At 34.4% G+C, this 20539-nt stretch overlaps 1 protein-coding gene across 1 annotated transcript in view; it reads right to left on the bottom strand.

Annotated features, from left to right (window-relative positions):
* Positions 1-20539, bottom strand: part of LOC108908269 (potassium channel subfamily T member 2) — a 177548-nt gene that overhangs the window by 50759 nt on the left and 106250 nt on the right. Inside the window, exons 3-5 of the mRNA XM_023454165.1 lie at positions 16012-16091; positions 14053-14152; positions 8597-8795 (exon numbers count right to left, since the gene is read on the bottom strand). Coding sequence (XP_023309933.1) covers positions 8597-8795; positions 14053-14152; positions 16012-16091 — 379 coding nt within the window. The remainder of the gene's footprint in view (positions 1-8596; positions 8796-14052; positions 14153-16011; positions 16092-20539) is intronic.

The following is a 20539-nucleotide window of genomic DNA, read 5'->3' as shown; positions in this document are numbered from 1 at the left end:
TCCAGGACTGCGGCAGTCGGTATTCGGTTACGTAAAAATTAAAACAATCGATACGTGCGTCTGTAAACCATAACACTAACCCAATTTTTTACGAGTCGCCGCAGTGCTCGGTCATTCGAAAGGGGGTTGTTTTTATTGAGATGTATAATGGGATCGGTGCATGTATATAAAAAGAGATGTGTTACTATAAATATCTGAAAAATGACCTCGTTTTTTTTTTATTTATTTGAGCTGAATACCATAATAAAACGTATCGCATAAATAAATATTTTCTGAATCTACAGAACAATAAACCTCATACTGGTATGTGAGCAGTGTTTTAAATTTATCGTCAGTTCTGCCAACTCAACCAAAAATTCGTTAAGTTGTTGACAAAAACGAAACCACCACAACTCCCTACATTTCTGACATATATTCCGAAAGACGAAATTAATTTTCAAATTCATTATATCCTTATTCCGGTTAAGGATCCGTCGATACCGAACGCAGACAGGACTAGTTTCTTAACTCATCAATTCATCATTTTCCGGGCGACTTGCCATCGTCCCCAGTCGCGAGCCCTGAGAACGAAAAAGAAGCGAATTAAACTAAGCGGCGGAAATTTCGCAGTTGGTGGCATCCTTTACCCATGAATTGAGCCATAAGTAGGCCGGCGCATCGACCACTTTTATATCAGTTTAGCCGTGAGAAGTTTTTTGTTTTGTTTTTGATGCACCAGACCATTGAGATAGCGTCTTTATTTAAAGAACCAAACAGGCGTTTCAATCGCTTTTTTTTTACTTAAAACAATTTTTAAACGGAGTGAAGAAAAAAGTGTAGGAATAAAAGTTGCAGGAGCGGAAACAATTTACGTTCCGCTAATAAGAGTCCGATCCGTTAAAAGTTCTTGAATATACTGTCGTATTCCATGTCCCGAGCGATATTAAAAATTCACGCATCTTTCCATTCGGAACCGCGAAGCAATAAAAATTCATTCTACGCAGGGCCGATCGCGATTCACATCCCGAGGGACTGCGTCTGCCAAGCGAAGCAGAAGGCGCGGCATTAACATTTTCACCCCAGTTTCCAAAATTTCCGCGGCCGTTCCGAAAACAGCTCCAAAGAGCCCCAAAATACCACCGCCGCAGTAGACGAAACCGACCGAGATCAATGCTATTCGCGAAGCAGTTGCCAATGACACGCTGCAAAGCTCCAAGTTCGGATTTCCAGAATAAAAAGTTTCTCGAATCTTACGAAATTCGAACTGGCAAGGAGCAAAATACCACCAAAAGTATAGTAAAGAATTAATAGATAAGTAAAATCCACGGAGGGCAATTATTATCCAAAATAAAGCAGACTTCTCTACAGAACCTCTGTGGAACTATCATGGACTGTGACCGAACGTCTACCCAATCTACTCTAGGTTTAGTGACCAGCGTTCGGAAACTGGCTAGTACATCAGCACAATCCAAATTGTTATTTATGTTCAAGTTTGTTGTAAGTGAAACGCGATTACTTACCGCTTTACGTTTATAAAACATAATTTATCAAGTACGGTACGTAGATTTTTCAAATAAAAACGACACATGTACAACTCATTTTCATAATAGAGCAGGTGCCATGACGTTGTTACTTAACTTGGCTTTGCATCGAGCACTTCATTTATAATTCAAAGGATTTGCATGTATAAAAATGCCATGTTTATTTTTCCTAATACATCTCGAGTGGCAGGGTATAATTCTATTTTTATTGCAGCCATAAATCCACATTATTTTTTTTTTTAGAAACACTCTGGCGCTTACATCGGAGCAAAGTGAAGTGGCTCTGCTATTAATCTTCATCAGCCCAATCTGTTGAGTCCTAAATACGTCTTCTAGATTCTAAACCCAGACCTGAATGTCCAGCACTTTATCGTCATATGAGCTATCGTCTGATAGAGCATGAAATATAAGTATACCACTTTCAATGGTAGTAGGTACTGTGGGTTGTTTAATGACTGGCATTACATCTTGAAAATGGAACCTCTACTGATCCATGTTTGTAAAAAGTCTTATCTACAGCATCGTGAACTTCTACATCTTTATCTGTTACGTAGTTAAAATTTAATATCACATATGCCATTAAAATTTCGTCCCATGTCTGATGAGACTACGCTTTCATTCCGAGCAATTTATCCTTTTCCACTTTGAATTTTAAGACCACTTCGCAGCTTTCATTGAAAACCCACAACCGCACAAAGTTACTGAATTATCCGATTCAGCGCTCCGCTAATTATGTCACCCTCGGACATGACGACCGTACGGAGCTCTGCGGACTCCAACTAATTTATTAATTTTATTTTATTTAAATCGCGGATGCAATTAAAATCGCGGACGAGGCGAACCCCATTGTTTTTCGTGTTTTTCAACCGCGTCCAAGCGGTCGGGGGTTGTTTTTTTTATGGAATACAGAAAAAGGGATGGAATGACATATATGCTAATTATAATTTACAAGTCTGAAAGTTAGCGTATCATTTTTCACTAACAACATATATTTTATTTAAATTTATGTGATGAATGTAGTAAATATGAACTCTGTTACGGTCCACCGATTGTTACACGATCTCTTGCGGTTCACTGAACCAAAAATCAGCATAGTCCAACCTAGGTCCGCAAACGTATCGTTTTCGAGAAATAGAGTATCAAAAAATAATAATTTTTTCAGTTTTTTGAGGATATCTCAATTTTAGTTTTAATTAAATTTTTATTCATATGACAGTGGCGGACAAAAATCTTTTTTTTTTTGACACCCTATATCTCGAAAACGGCGTGTCTGCGGTTAATAAGAACTATTGCTCTTAGAATTAGCCAAAGAATCCCATCCTTCATTTTCCGACATGTTTTCCTGTATATTTAAAATAAAGATAAAAAGGTCACAATGTAGTCACTTCTTGTTAAAGTCGTTTTCCATTGATTTGTATACTTAAAATCTGCCCTTTGAACAGAAAAGGGCCTTACATCTTTTAAGCTAATTAGTGTATAAAAAAATACATTTTGCATCTATTGTGGCCATGAAAATTCGTTTAAATTGTATACAAACTTTATTCTATATTTTTTTTGTTCTTGATGACGATTCAGTTCAACTACCAAGTATCAGCTGTTTCACCAGTAATTTAGAAAATCACTAAATACAGCGTCTTACGTGAATTGCGTGAATTACGTGAATCCGGTAATGCTTCGTTTTCAAGATACAGGGTGTCAAACTTTTAAAAAATCGTTCTTTCGTAAAAATTTTAATAATCCTTTAGCCGACTTTGTGGAAATTTGTCATTGTTTTATTTATGGTAGAAAGGGTCTATTTAGCCCTAACTAGAGTAACATTTATTAAGTCCAGTGGTGTCCCGGGGGGCACCTTCACCAATATTTTTGACAAAAAAATGTGACTTTTTTAAAACTACATATTGTAATTTTTCGCATTGAGCAACTAAAAATACAACTCTTTTGTCTCTTGAATTATTTTCGTATCTTGTTTTATTTTTGGAGAAAAAAAAAATAAAAATCACTTTATGGCATATCCTTGGGACAACATAATAAAAAATTAAACCTACCAAACTATCAAAAACTAGGGTGTACCTGTTACTTTTTTCCATAACAATAGTCTATTCTAGTCTTAGAAAATATTATAAAAATTAATGCCAACTCAAAATTTTTTTTATTAATTATGAAAACACATGCAATGAAGTGATTTTAATTTTTATTTCTCCAAAGAGGAAGCAAAATACGAAAAAAATTCAAGAGAGAAAAAGTAATGTCTTTAGTTGCTTAATGCGAGAAAAATTATAAAAGTTTTCAAAAATTAGTGGCGCACATTCTTTTTTTGTCAAAAGTATTAAGGTGCCCCACGGGACGCCTCTGGACATAACAATTTTAATCTAATTACGAGTAAATTGGCCCCTTTCTACCATAAATAACACTGCCAAATTTCAACGAAATTGGCTAAAGGATTTTAATTGCCAGTGTTGCGAGAAACAACAACTCCGAGGGCTGTATGCCCCTACCGGCATTGAATTATACTCGCAACACCTAGGATCGTTCGTCCCTTCGTCCCACCAGGTGCAGACCGGTTTCGGACTTATTATTCCTCATCAGTGTGTCGTAGGTGAGACAACCGACGAACGATCCAGCTGTTCTGCGTCGTATCATCACGACAAGGAAATATATTGTACGCGGGAGCGCAAATGGCTCCATCTGTCGTGCTGACTCCCAACTGTGTCAGTCATTTGAATGCAGTAGAAAGCGATCTGCTATATTGCAGGTACTTTGTTGCACGACTGCCACCCACAGAGGGCGAAACACAACGTTTTAATGGCTCCATTTGCACTCCCGCGTACAATGTATTTCCTTATCGGAGTAGTTGTTTCTTGCAACACTGGCAATTAAAACATTGTGTTTCGCCCTCTGTGGGTGGCAGTCGTACAAAAAAGTACCTGCAATATAGCAGGTCGCTTCCTACTGTAGCCGTTTGAATGGCACAGTTGGGAGTCGGCACGACAGATGGAGCCATTTGCGCTCCCGCGTACAGTGGCTAAAGGATTATTAAGATTTTTACGAATAAAACAATTTTTTTAAAAAAGTTTGACACCCTGTACTTTTCGTCTTAGAATCACTCAAAGAATCACCCCGTGAAGTTTGCCACGTACTTAAATAACAACATCCTGTATAATTAGCATTTTTGCTGTTATAAAAATTCTTTTAATTCTTTTTTTCAGGAGGATTTCTGCAGGAAGCTGTACAGACAGAAGGAGCAGCATTCGAAGATGTATGTTCCCAGTGCCTAGACGTTGAATAGATCGTCTGGGGCTGGGAGTATATTTTTGATGTTGCTTCGATCGACGTGGCTACAAGGAAACGCAGCGCACAAATTCGCACGAAGAAATCAAATTCATTTTTCCCTGACGAAAATACATTTTTCTCCATCTTTTGTTACAGAACGGCGAGCACTTTTTTGTTAAGTAAAAATAAAAGTTTAAATTAAATTTTAAGGAAAAGGTTACATTTTTTTCTACCTTTTTTCTCTACCGAATTTTTTGCTCCATTTTTTGCCATAAAAAATTTCCCCTCCGCCCTCCCAACGAATTTTTTGCTCCATTTTTTGCCATAAAAAATTTCCCCTCCGCCCTCCCCCCGATTTTTTTGCTCCATTTTTTATCGATTTTTAACAAAAAATAAAAATACAAATTTCAATTAAATTTTAAGGAAAATAGCGACGATTTTTTGTTAAATTTTTTGCTCCATTTTTTGTTATAAAAAATTTCCCCTCCGCCCTCCCGCCGAATTTTTTGCTCCATTTTTTGCCATAAAAAATTTCCCCTCCGCCCTCCCGCCCATTTTTTTGCTCCATTTTTTGCCATAAAAAATTGTGGTTTTTTTTTGGAGTTTTTTTTGCATTGTTGCAAGATATAATACATAAATTAATTTTTTCGGTGAAGTACCCTGTACTTATATTATTACTTAAATAAATAAGTAATTGTAAGAAAGGGAACATCCAAATGGATATATCCATTTCTTACAATTACAATTTACAACAATATAGCGTTCGATTCGACGGATCTATCTCTAATTATAACAGAGATCCAAGAAAGTGTGTCATAAACAGATGTTAGAAAAAAAACTATTATTAGTTGTTAGGCAACCAAGTCGTATCTAATCATATTCTTTCTTCTTCAATTCGTTTAATATTTCATAAACCATACAATCCGAACGATATTTGTTAAGATGGAATTCCAAGAAGACTTGCAAAGTTATTACTTTGCCATCGTAACTGCAAAAAACAGTATGCACTGCTAGCTGCTACGGTGAATGCCACGCCGCCAATGTCTTTCTACCTCGGGTTTCCAATGCTGAGGTCTTCTTCTCTCAACAAATATCGCACTGACTTGTATATATTTTACTTTATTTTAAAATTTCAAACAAATTGAAAATTTAATCCAAATAATTCCAACAAATGAATGATAGGTACGCAAAAGGTATATAAACTCGTAGACAGCTGATGACATTGCTCGAAACAATTACTCCACGGGCTTTTTCTGAATTTGTTTAAATTAAGTAAATACCATTAAAATACATATAAAAGCATAATATGGTCTTATTACATCTTCAGTAAAACTTTAAATTTTATTTAAAAGATCTACTAATTAGGCAATTTGTCAACAACTGAAATTTATAGCCGATCGCCCAGTGCGGCTGTGTTTGTGCGGCGTTTGCCCGCGCGCGCATTCTTCAACTGGTCTGGTCGTATACGTTTCAACCATCTCCACGTTTAATTGGACCAGATTGTATATGGGTATGGCTAAATAAATATGGGAACAAGGTTTTCAAATATTTCAATATCGAGGTGCTGCGTTGCGACCGAACCTGGTACATGCCTAGCTTCAATTAAGATCGGAAAGACTATACTAGGATTTTTTTTGACTTTTTTTCGGGCGATGAATCTCCACGAGCGAAGTAGGACGTGTTCTTTGAAACACCCTGTATTTAGGCCCTATGCCCTATCCATTCATGAATCAATTTTATTGAATTTTTATTTGTTACACATATCTCGCATGGTACATCTGTCCCTGATTTATATTTTAAATTGCCAATATTCTCAAAATGATACTCTTCTACCAGTACACCTGAAAGGTCAAATAAATTTCGGCAACTAAGAAAGGTTTTCTGTACGATTGAATTATTTACTAGAAACGACAATAGGGCAAAAACTTTAATGAAAATTTCATGTATGCTTTTTCTATACAAGTAGGTAGTATTCTACCAACAGAATCTTGGTCACTGATCCGTTGAATTAACCCTTTCATCAAAATCAAATTTCGCTCGATAATTGAATTGTGATTGATTAATGTTAAAATTTTCATCGATGAACCACACGATTTGTTTATAATGTACATTTAATGATTTATTTCACCACAGTTCAACCGCTGCGCTGTGTACTTTGTCGTAGTGCCGAATGTTTTTGTTCGATGTAGCAAAAGCACTGCTGTGGAAAATTTGGAAATTGGATTCGGTGGCAGTTCATATCGCCTATGAAGTAATAGAAACGGATAAATTGATTAAATTACGGGTATACAGGGTGTGCGAGGGCGAATGGGTTGCACTTCAAGGGAGCTTCTTTGTAAGTCTTGAGGTCAAACAAAATCGACGAATTATTAGCACATAGTGATGTTAGCATCTAATGCTAAATTATATATACCAATATATGTATTATATATAAATAGTGATAAACTAGACGAGAATTTTGTAATAATAAACCATTTTTAATAATTAAGATCGTTGACCCCACAAAATAGTGCATAAAATTAATAATGAAAATTATTTAAACTTATTGAGAATATACCCTATAAAAAAGATGAATGTTTGTCGCCGTAGACAGCTTGCCGTCCGGTTTTTTCAATTCCCTTTAAATGTATTTTCTTTTTGCGAAAAAACTCTTGATCTTGTCAGTACAGTAATAATAAATTAAGGGATATATGGTAAAATATGGAGTTAGAAGTAGTTAAATGTATTAATTAATTAACTGCACATCTCTATGTACAGCATATAAGCAAAGCCAGCCGAGTTATCGATAAAGTCAGGAGTTCCAAAAATATTTGTTCATATTATTGTGGTAAGTTAATGTACTTATTTTCTTCGGTTGAAATTTTAAATTTATTATAGGTTTGAAAATGCTCTGTAAATTTCTATTATTGGAATTCATGTTGGAAGTTTATTTGGTACAAGTATCTCATGCGAGCAGAAACAAATCATTGAGAAGAGATGTAATTCATCAGCATATTAAATATACCCACGGAAAGTATGAATTGGTGCACTAAATTAAATTAATACAGGGAAAGTCAACAAAGCTCCAGTGGAGTGGGTACATTAAATTTATATGTAACCGGGAGAACCCACCGGAATTGCACAAATTAATGTTAATGCATATACGTTTGCACGGTGCTTACACAGTGCTTTTTTTTTAATTACGGAATAACAGTGAAATTGCTACCGAATGCACGTATAAATGCATCTACTTAAGCTCGGCTAATGTTAAAACTGACTGCAGTTATACAGCTGTCTCAAGAAAATCTATAAATATTAAAACGAAATGGCAGAAAATATTTTTTGATAAAAAATTATGAGATGTGGATACAAAAATGAAATATAAAACTCTTCGAAAATTGTTAAAAAATATGTATCCACACGTCACTCGAAAAGTTGTTAATTAAGTATTTTCATCAAGAAAAGTTTAATTCTTATGTGAGGTTACAACAATGATTCAAAATTAAAAGTAAAATTGTAGCAACATTCGTCACATCCGATAATCTGCTAATCGCATTTTACCTTGATTCACCATAAATTAAAATAATATCCACAGGCCATTTTGAACAGCTGCAATACTGATGAAAACAGTAAACCACAGTAATAGGAGCACCATAAAAACCACAGTAACAATTAATAAATAGGCACTTTTTAAATTAGATCAGCTGAAGCTACCTGAAGGGTCGCAATGCATTTTTCGTATGTATTTTTACAGCATTTTTACTATCACAGTTAGTAACTAATTTACAGCGTTATAGCTAATGTAATTTTGTGTAACAAAATCTCACCTTGTACCCGAGATAGGCCAACAGCAGCGCCTCCGTGAGGCTAATGATGGCCAGCACGACTTGCACCACCCACAGCTCAAGGGGGCGGTTCACCCACAGAATCGCGTCCCAGTTGATGATGGGGTTTTCCTGGAACTTCTCCTCGGTGAGATTGGCGGAGGCCATGAACTCCGTCTTGTTGCCTATTGGACACCCATAACTGAAAAAATATCACGGGTGTCGGTTACCATTGAACATACAGGGTGTCCCGAAATTCATGCAACAAAATTTGGTCACAGATTCTTAAGACAAATTTAGGGGACCCGTATTTTTTATTTTTGCCAAGTGGCCCCTTCTTTCGGAGTTACATCCCCCTCAAGTCTGCCCCTAAGAATCATCTTTTTTTATATCTCAGAACCCTGTTGTACCAGAATCACTAAATTTGGTACACAGGAGTTTTATGACATGTGGAATCTGATGGTGCTACGTTTTTTAGCGGGGAACCCCCTTAAGACAATTTTTCGTGGGCCCCCTTGTCTGGAGCCAAAAAAATTAGGTCGCATATTTAAATTTCTTAAAAATTATTAATTCGCTAGAAAGCCATTAAATTTAAAAACTATTTGTTTCTTTATACTTTTTTCGTAAAACGCAATGTTTTCGAGAAAAATGTTAAATTGTGATCGAATGCATATCATGATTCGCGATTTTCCCCAAAAACATTGCGTTTTACGAAACAAATATCAAGGGACAAAAGTTTCTAAATTCAATGGCTTTCGAGCTAACTAATAATTTTTAAAAAAATCAAATTTGCGACCAAATTTTTTTGGTTCCAAAGACAAGGGGACCCACGAAAAAGTGTCTTAAGGGGGTTTCTCGCCAAAAAGCGTAGCACCATCAGATTCCACATATCATAAAACCCCTGTGTACCAAATTTAGTGTTTCTCGTACAACATGGTTTTGAGATATAAAAAAGATTTCTTATGGACATATATCAGGGGGCTGTAACTCCGAAAGAGGGGGCCAGTTGGTAAAAAGAAAAAATACGGCTCCCCTAAATTTGTCTTAAAAATTTATGACCAAACTTTGTTGCATGAATCTCGGGACACCTTGTATAACATCATTCACTGTTAATTTAAGCTTTGCTGTATTTTATGCGATCGAGTTTTGCGTAAGATGAAACTTGAAGAAGAGATTTACGTTGGTGGCCAGCCTAATGTCCCGATTTGCTGCTACTAAACTTTTTTGTAATATATCAATACACAACTCGAAAATTTACAGACAGCGTAGGATAAAAAAAATTAAGTTATATATTCATATCGCCTGGTGGTGCCCTGACATTTTCTGTCTGAAACATATACTCCTGTTTTGATGCCTATGGGCAGATTCTTTCTAATTGGCGCTTTTTTGTATTTCGAGTATTTTCGAGATTTCTTCTAAATGAAAATATCAAACATTATTAGAACGAATAAAATTTATCTGATAATTTGCAAATTTCAATAATGTTATGCAAAAGAACTACTGTGAAAATGTGTGTAAATTGTTACATAATTTGCCTCATTCTGCAAAATAACTGAAGATGTATGTACAGATTCATTTTGAAGAAAAACATTACCCTTTGCAAAATTTAATTATAATCGGTAGTTTTTAATAAAAACGCCGATCACTCATACATTTTAAAGTCAGTTTCTTTGATAGGTATTGAATTTTCGAAACCAAGAGGGATACACTAACCTTTGGATAGGACATAGTTAATACGATGTGAAACGTCGCCTTGCTGTTAAAAATGTTGTCACCGCCGTTCTTGGTGGTGAAAATTCGAAATATTTGGAATTATTCAATTTTCGTGGCTGAAAACATACATAGGTATTGAATCTTCGAAACCGAGAGAGTTGCACTAACCAAATTGGAACAGGACATAGCTACTATAATGCGAAACATCGCCTTACTGTTAAAAATGTTGTCACCGCCATTTTTGGTTTCACTATGCGTTTATTACGTTAAAAACAAAAAAAAAATAATAGGAATACGTGTTACTCATTTGGCCAATCAATAGCTTTCATGTATAATTGGGAAAACAATTTAATATAATAATGAAACATTTTTAGCTGTTAAAAGCGTATTATGTTTACGGAAGCGTGCATGCATTTTAATTAACTTCAAACAGTTTACACTACACAAAATAGAACAAACATTTTAAAATTTAATAGATAATATATGTCTATTATATGGAAAATCGGAACCATTTGTAGGTAATAGTATTTTTTTGTGGAGAAGATTTTTAGCGTCAACGAATAAATTGTATGTGTAGCCCATTATAGTGGCGAAATTTCATTTTTTTTAAATTAGTTTTGGATCAAGCACGTTTTGAATAAATCGACTAAACTTGAGTCTATAAAATTTTAACTACCACATAAATAATAAAAATGTCACCAACTAATCGACATTGCAGACTAGTTCCCTAGATTTTCATTGTTTATTTCCATTTAAAAGAACATATATCTCGCAGTTCAGTTTACGAATCCAGTTAATACCGAGATTACTTGCCACGGATGTTCCCCGATCCCATCCTCAAGGATACTGTAACATCACGAGTTCAACTCCGTTGAGGATCGCGTTCATTTGTTTATCAAAACTCCTGGATATTATGTTATCTTAATACCTTTCCAACTACATCCTAGCCTTCAGTTCTAAGGAGAAAGCTCCGAGTAAGACAAGCAACCATTATGCAAATGGGCATAATTTAGTTGTACTTGACTAAATATTTGTTCATAAAATAGCTGAGAGCTAGGTCTTAGAGGCCAGGAGAAAGACTTCCCAGAGCCCTGATAATGCAGTTTTCTCTAAAAATAAACAAACGAGTTTATAAACTGCGCTTTGGAATATGAGGGAAATAATGAACATTTCCTTATCCATTTTATTATTTTTTTAGTACCGGAAAGAGAAGCACAAAACGTATAAAGTCTTGTAGTTGCACAAACATTATTTTAACATATAATTTTTTTTGTTGACCTTAGTCTATAATTAATTGAAGATGTTTCGATAACCGATTACATCATACAGGTATCTACAAAGGGCCTAATCAGGTCAACTGTTCGACAACTAAATTAGTCAAGGTACGCCGTCATCGATCGAAAAGCAATTAACCTTAGTGGAATGCGGTGTGATTGCTGCTGAAATAGGAACTGCCTGAGCCATTCAAAAAAACACGGGTAGACAGAAACAAATCGATCCTCCAGGTCTATTTTCATCCCTCTTTCGTTTATTACTCATATAATACATAATAATACATACAGGGATCGTATCAATTAAGTGATTAAACATGGGAAAATGCGGTGCATGATATACCAACAAGTTGCATATATTTTTCTGTCGATTATGTCTAGATATGTGACACACGTGCAGTAATTGTAAAAGGTTCAAAGGTCAAGGGTTCAGGAAATTAGTGTGCTTGACATTTGACTTAAAATTGTCCTTAAGAATACGACCTTAAGCTATGACCATCGAGTCACTGGATATCCTGTACAGAAAGGCCGCCATGGTGGGCAAAACAATAAAACCGTATAGTCTAAAGTTGAAAGGACGTGATGTCAAGAAGTCATGAACGGTGGCAGAATCTTACGTAAGATTCAGTGCACGATAAAATTACGATATAAAGATCTGATAAAATCCCTCATTTCATGTTTATACTTGATGTTTATTCAACAATAATATCTTTTTATTTTAACTTCTGAGATTCAACATTCATGTAAAGCGATTAGTTACTAACATTAAAGTATTCTAGATAAACTGAATACTCTTTAAATGTTGTATTAAAGTGATATGGAACCTTTTTCATCACAGTCTTCAGTTCTAAATAAAAACATTTGTTACACAAACTCATAAAAACCAGTTTTTCAATTGCAAATTATGTAAAAAAAACTGTCACTTTTAACAGAATACAGAGCCTTATGTAAATCCAAGGGAGTTACACCCAAGTAAATAATAAAATAAGTAATAACGACGCGAGATTAGCTCTGATCCCCTTAAATATGGCCTTCTAGTGGGGCTTATTATATTTCATTATTTGATAGGTGATATTGCCTCGGCAGACTTCATAGCTTATCGAAGGTTAGGAGCAACCGATCCGACGTTAACGAACCTCCAGGGGATTTTTAATGGTCCACGGGCCGAGCTTACGTCACTATCTACCTATTCCGACGAAATTTAATGCACCTCCATGCATAATTAAGGCCTCTGGCCGCGTCAGTCGGTCTTGGGGGCGATGTAACTTTAGTAACAACTGCGAAAAGCGGTGTTTTTCGGGAAGAGGTTTGGGGGAGGGTCATTCAAACGGCGTGGGGTGTGAGAAAATAAAAACAGATGTATTGGTAAAAGCAGTTCACCCTTTTAAGGGTATTGTGACGGCAATATCGTATTTAAGATACTTAAAAAAAAATACATTTCAACTAAAAGTAACGATTAAGGCGTTAAATTTTGAATATTAACAAAATCGTTAGTCGAAATTTATTTATAAATATTATGCTTGTATACAGGGTGATTCAGTCATAATAAGCAGACGGATAAGCAATTAAAAAAATTTTAAAATGCATATATACACTGAAAAAAAATATTTTCAAATCATTGTTTAAACATGTTGTTGTTTAGAGTGAATCTTGACCTACCCTATTATTCGGTCACTAACCTAGTTTTTATTGCGTTTTTAATACGTAGTGAACAACAAAGAGTAAAGACATCTACTTAACTAGACACATGAACGAATAAGATATTTTCTGTTAATAAAAACAGGTACATAATTGTTTTCGAATATTTTTAATATTGCTAATGTTTTCACTATGTTTTAATAATTGACTTTCAGTATTATGTTAATTATTCAGGTTGTAGTACGTATAACTTATTGTGTGACTTACTGCTTTTCAAAGAGTACTATGGCACCCACCTATGTAAAATGCCAGTCATTCTGTATACTAGATTATAATCGCTTTAGAGAATCAGAATTTAATTTTGTAAAATTTAACTTGATCCCGATATTTAATGTACAATGTGGAAATCTCCAAATTATTTTCGTTTTATCTTTATGAACTCTTAAAATAAAGCACATGTCACACAGGTATTAAAATAATAATAGTGTTTGTATCTACATATATTCTCATCTCGGGCAATTTTAGTCGGTTTTTCCCCCATCTTTATCGACGATAAAGTTTCTTTTACGTCTCATTACTGTTTAAATTTACTAGTTTATAAAAAAATCCAGCACACTAAAACCTTATAGAAAAATCTACCAACCGTCAAACAATGAATCACGACGTTTCGGTTACACTAAGTCGCCCTCAGAGCACTATAAATAAATTACCACCAATTTCAATAAAAAAATAATGTTAAAACCATTATTAAAGCAAGAGATAGTCGAGTTTATTTCGAAATTAAACTTTTTAGTAATCGAAATATGCCATTCGATGGAAAAATATTTGTTTACTCACCATTTTGCGTTCATGGGATCCACGTCCGTGATGACTCGAATTATATACAGGATGCATGTGAGCAGTTTAAAAAATAAGTTAGCTATTCGTATCCTAAGACCTGGAACAAAGAAAGTACGTTTTAGCTAAAAAAAAAATTATGGCTAGCTGCATACAATTAAAATAATACAAAAAAATTAAAGGGTCAAAAGAATTTCCGAAATTTTTCTGTGATTTTTGACAGGTTGTATTTAGGTGAAAAATGGTCGTATCGGGAATTAAAACAAAGCATTTTGAAGCTCTAAGATTCTAGTTTTTAGATCTTACGGTCGAAATTTTTTTTGTCTTAGAATTCCAGGATAACCGTAGCTCCTAAAAAATTTCGACCAAAAGATCTAAAAACTAGAATCTTTGAGCTTCAAATTGCTCTTTTTTTAATTCTCGATACGACCATTTTTCACCTAAATACAGTCTGTCAAAAATCACGGAAAAATTACGGAAATTCCCTTTAATTTTTTGCATTAGTTTATAATAAGCCAGACCTTCTTGCACAAATTTTAGGCCTCAACGAGAGTATTTCCGGTTAAAATGCCACTACAGAGAAAAATAATGAAATTAAGCGACACAATGTAAGCGACTCAAACAAACAAGAAGCAACAAATCTGTTGTCGCGCCCCAATCCGAAATTCTTGTTCAAACCCGTGTTCCATTAAACCCCACTATTAGAATTAACCCGACAGGCGATTAAGTGGTTAGCCCTCATACGAGCGTCACAATAGTTTGGATCTGACAGCCTGAAAGGGATCAGCACTGGTCCTGAATTGACCTTTTTGCGAGGGTACGTTGTAAAAAGCGGTCATAAGGGTTATTAACGATCCAAAAATAAAATGTAATCTATAATTCCATAAAAACGCAATGCAATATCAAAGCTCCAGCCTTGCTTTCGTAGCAATTTCAATTTATGATGGACCATGTTTGGAGCGGAAATCATAAACATAATTTGAAATTTATTGAACGATTGAATACGCCATTGATTTGATCCCAGCTTTGGAGACAAGGTATAAATCCGCATAACAAATTGGAATCACATAGATACGAACTGAAATATATTAATTAATATAAAGCACTGTTGACTTATAAATTTTCAGTTCAATTCCCTTTGATCCCCACTCAAATAAATGGCAATTAGCAGATATAAGTAATCTCAGTTTACTAGAATTGTCACTTTTGTTATTTGTTGTGCAGTGCCTCCAACAAATGGCACTAGTTCAACGGGGTAAAACAAGAAACATAAAGAATAGTGTGAGTATGAATTCCATTCATGTTAATCACATTTATTTTGTCGAGCCAAAGTGTTGCTAACGTTACACATTCGCAAGCGACCAGGTGGAAAACAGGTATTTTAATAGAAAGAAAAGGTAAGGTTCCCTGTACAGGTGCATTACTTTGAATTAAACACTTTAAAAACTTTAATTAACTTTAATTAAACCCAAATCTAAACTTTAATCAAACTTGCAGTCACCCTCGTTTAATTTTCAATACAGATTAGATCTTTGTGGACCTTATTTTAATTAAAACATCTGGGTGAAATTTAATATTGATTCCACAGTTGCGTTAATTACTTTACAGTACAGGGACCAGCAAATTGTCAACGCATAGCCTTTAATAACTTGGATTAGGGCGAGGTTCTTATAATTTAGAATAAAGGAAATGAAAAATTATGATATCAAACATTGTATTGTGCTGTCGAGGAAACTCAGGGCAGTAAAATATTAACAAGAACCAAAAAGCCGTGTGTCATTTTAGTTATCTGCCCTCATCTAGGTGACACAAGTAACGAGCATCGGCTTCTTGCACCAGCAGAAATTATGTGACTGCATTTTTAATATAACTTTTAATGTTGTGTTTAAAGAGTTTTAAGAAAAAAAAATGGTAAAGCGTGCGAAGCAAAACTAATAAAAAAATAGTAGAAATACTTACTAGACCTTTGATTCTTAATAAAGTACAGTTGCAGTCGTTCCTTAAAGGTATTTTCATTGACGTAGTACTCGACTCGCACCCTGCAACAGAAAATAATGGAATAAGACGCTGATTCCACTCGGAAGAAGTTCGTGGATGTTACAAGTAACTTTTACGATATAACTTGGGCAGAAGGGCCAATATGATATTGGCGCGCGGAGACACTTCGGGGCCATAAAGATAAAAGGCACGCAGCAACGTTGTTACCGTTGCTGTTGCTTATATAAGAATGATAAAAATGAAATTGTACGCTCTCTGCGAGGCTCTCGCGTTGTTATACCGATAGAATTGGGGAAGAGCAACGTGAGAACTCGAAAGATTGAATACACGACTAACTTCAATATTGAAAATGTTGAAAATATTACGGATTGGAAGATATTTAGTGATATGAGATATTTCTATCCGTTGGTGTTTATGGTGGTGTATTGTAGACAATTTAATTTGTTGCTTTTTAATAAATAATGCGTACGCCTATGTCTCGCGGCTCAATTCTGACAGCTCTACTTATAATAAAAAACTTTGTGTCTCTGGTATATTTACATAGCATTCCATCAACCTTATTTGTATGCCTTTTTGTTTCAATAAAAATAGTAATAGTTTTAAAAAAATTTATAGACAAAAGGCCAAAAAAGACAAGGAATGAAATGATGTGTGAACATTTTTCTAAATCTTTCAGGATACCACTTGATTTGCTACAACATACGACATTGTCTGCTTGCCCCAGGAACATAATGTAGCAGTAGGTACAGGGTAGACTCGATAGTATGGGCCTACTGTGAGGATATAAAAAAATTAAATAAAATTTGGGACATGTGGTGTAATTTTTTTTTTCAGAAACAACCTTTTCTGTTAAAAAGCTAAGCTCTCTTTTTTTTCTAATAAACTTTTATTAGACAAATTTTTCTGTATTACTTCCCGTTTAAAAGTTATAAACAATATCGTCCTAAACAGTCTCAAAAGTAGTTGTTGGAAAATAATTGAATGTTTGTTGTTTAAAAAAATGCATAAATGTCATTAAGAATAAATAAAAGGATTATACTCGATAATTCTTTAATACAGTTAAAACAAAAGGTGATAATAATAACAAATTAAACTTAAAAAATTAAGCAAACGCTTTCATACTACACTCCACTCATTTCAAGACACATATCCAATCTTCGCCTGACTTCTTTGTGGGCTGCGGTTATTAACATTTCTCCGTTTAACTCATTACACGCGTTTGTGATTTTTTTATTTCAAATGCTTCCGCGAAGGTGTTTTGTTAAACGTTATTTTTTAAAACCCCCTCATAAAAAAAATCGAGGGGTATTAGATCTAATGACTTTCCGGGCTACTGAATAGGTTCATTAAGCCCAATCCATTTTTCTGGAAGAGTGTTATCTAATTAAATACCTATCGATGATGCCGAACCATACATTTACTCCAAAATGGCCTTGGTTTTGGACTGGATTTACAATGTGGGGATTTTCAATGGACAAGTAGTATTCGTTGCGCCTGTTTGGCAAACCATTACTGACAAATCGACTTTCGTCCGTCCACAGAAGTGCCGAAAAAGGTTCTGATTTAGTTTCTACATTTACTACAATTTGTTTCTTACCCTACGGTCAATTATTTGATTTTTCCATTCAGAAAGTGCATCTTCATTTCGTCGCAAGGTCGCCTCCAATCTTGTAAAGGTTCTATGATCAGGAATGAGGCGCTCTGGATACCTTTCTCGATATAATGCTATAGCTCTTCTTGAATTTTTTTGGGACGTAGTAAATTAGCCACATATCAACATTTTCTGAATGAGAAAACATTTTGTAAGCACAAAAGTTATACGTTTGACGTTGGTATTGACTAATGACAAGTATTTTGTGACATTTGTGCACTTCCGAACAACGAACATTCAATTATTTTCTAACGAATGATTTTTAGGTGGTATTGTCTTTTGAGACTCTTTAGAGCGATATTGTTTATAACTTTTAAAGGGGAAGTAATACAGAAAAATTTGTCTAATAAAAGTTTATTAGAAAGAAGAGAGCTCTTTAACAGGGAAAAAATGGTATGTTTCTGGAAAATCCCAAATATTTTCGATTGAAAATGGAGCTTACCTCATTCCATTTAACATCACGTGTCCTAAATTTTATTTAAATACTTTAGGCTCATACTATCGGGTTTGAGACACGCTGTACATCCTGCTGCTGCAATATACAAAGGAAATTTAATTTCTTATTCACATTTTGTTTTCGGCACTTTACAAAACGTGCTCCATCTTAAGACAACGCACGCTTTCGCTGCTCCCGCCGCTCTAAAACTTTAAAAGCCCAATCATGATGATAAATCGTACCGAATTTCTCACGGCTTATCTTCAAAGGTACATCCTGGCGTAGATGAAAAATTCAGAGGCGAGGAACCAAGCGCCGAAACACACATAATTTACATCCACATCTCGCTTCCCGGTATAAATCAAATTTGTAGCTGGTGCTAGTTTTAAAACCGCCGCAATTGATTAGCATAATTTATCGGTCTGTTGAGCGGCTCTAGTATGCAGATCGCGCAACTAGGAAACGGAAGTGGCCTGGAGTTGGTATAGCAGCGCAAAGAATCTTTCGTTATTTGCGCTAAAAGGATTAGAGGCATTGAAATTTGTTCAGTCTTTGGATACAACCGTTTCAAAGTACTGTATCGAGATAATTCAGTTTAATTGTAAACATTTTCCTAAATTTTCGCTTCAAACTTTAGCATCTGTAGCTGAAAATATAGTAATACCTCGATTTTTCTCAAAATTTAGAATTAGGCTCATCTTACCCCCCACTTCAAAACTTATATATGCGCTAGGTGTGCTTTTTGTTCTTAAGGGGTGAAAACCACCCCTTATTGGGAAAAGAAAAAATACACATTTAAGCGTTTTATTTAATCAAATCTTTTTTATTTATGCAGTATGAGTAATTTAATGTGCTATCTAACATGAAACTTAATTTCAAATTCAATCCGGAAAATCCTTTAAAAACCACCCCTTTGGACCCTTATTAATTAATACTTTAAATAACTAGATAGATTTCACAGGGTCCAACGACACTTAGAGTGTACGATAATTCAATACACAAAGAAATCTAAATAAAAACATTAGATAAATTTGGAACGAATACAGTGAAGATGAATTTTTCGAGACAAAACGTATGAATCTGATTCGCACTGAGGCACTACAGTATTGGGGGTCATGAAGGCTTGCAAAAAATGTAATAAAATTTACAGGGCCGTTTTTAAAAAAATGAAGTTGATGGTCCTGGAGAGACGAAACTTTACATATAAAAATTGATTATACCATTCGATAGAGGGCAAACAGTGACCATAAGAACACTTTCTTCTTTTTTTCAATATCACCTCAAACAAAGCTGAAATGAAACAAAAACGGATTTTCAAAGTTTCGTTTTTTTTTTCAAATATTTCGAAAACTAATCATGTTAGCCTTGATTTTTTAGAGACATAATGTTGATCCCCTGATTACGCAACTTTGCCCCCATTTAAGCTACTTCGTACCTCTTACCGTTTTCGAGATCCCTGTAGTAAGAGGCGAATTTGTAACAGCCTGTATATGTGTGTGTGTATTATAATATAGCACTGGTTTATTCGAATATAAACATACTAAATATATATATATACAAAAAAGATCTAAATGCTTCAAAATTCTTGTTTGACCTAAATTTTCTTAAAATTATCACCTATACATGTGTCTATTTTTTTGACGATAACTTTCTTACTTTTTAAGATTTTTAATCGCACAAGGTTCATTTTGCAGGGAAATGTAAGGGCTACGTGAACTGTTGAGTTGATCTTTTTAAGCCTTTCATTTTTAAATTTGAAGGGTTTAAAGGGCTCGAAGAGGGTGGTTATCTCATTCATATGATAACTTAAAATGGCGATATCTCGATTAATATTAATTTTAGAGGAATAAAAAAATTAAATAAAATCTTCAGCAAAAATAAAACTAAATTTTTACAGCGTATAAATCGAATTTTTTTCAAAAATTTGAAAAATTTACATTTTCAAAAATTAAGTTTTTTTTGAAATCATGTTTTGTAAGTGAGCCAAAGACCCACAGAACATATTCTTAGAACATAAATGAAGAAATCTGTAAATGGATTGCGTTCAATTTTAATTCTGTGCCAAAGGCACTGATTTGTTTATTAATTTGTTCTTAAAAAAAATGAGACTATCATGGTATTTCGATCATATTTCCGTTAATTTTGATTCTAAAGACTTTTAAAACAGCTCATTTTAAAGGTTTTTCAAAGTACTTTAAAAAAGCTTCAAATAGTTTGTTTCCTAATATTTATGGTTTTGGCGTTATTTAACGTTAACTGGTTCCAATTTAGTTTTTAGCTAACATATAATAATGTTTAAAAATCCATAATTCCGTTTATATTGCAATCAGAGAAAAATAAAATAATGCCATTAAAATTGTTTTTTATTACCTTTCTTTTTGTTCATTGCAACTTTTCCGTTA

The sequence above is a fragment of the Anoplophora glabripennis genome, unplaced genomic scaffold, assembly GCF_000390285.2.
Source record: "Anoplophora glabripennis isolate ALB-LARVAE unplaced genomic scaffold, Agla_2.0 scaffold18, whole genome shotgun sequence".
NCBI lineage: Eukaryota > Metazoa > Arthropoda > Insecta > Coleoptera > Cerambycidae > Anoplophora > Anoplophora glabripennis.
The sequence above is the reverse complement of the archived record's forward strand: the minus strand, read 5'-3'. Positions and strand labels throughout refer to the sequence as shown.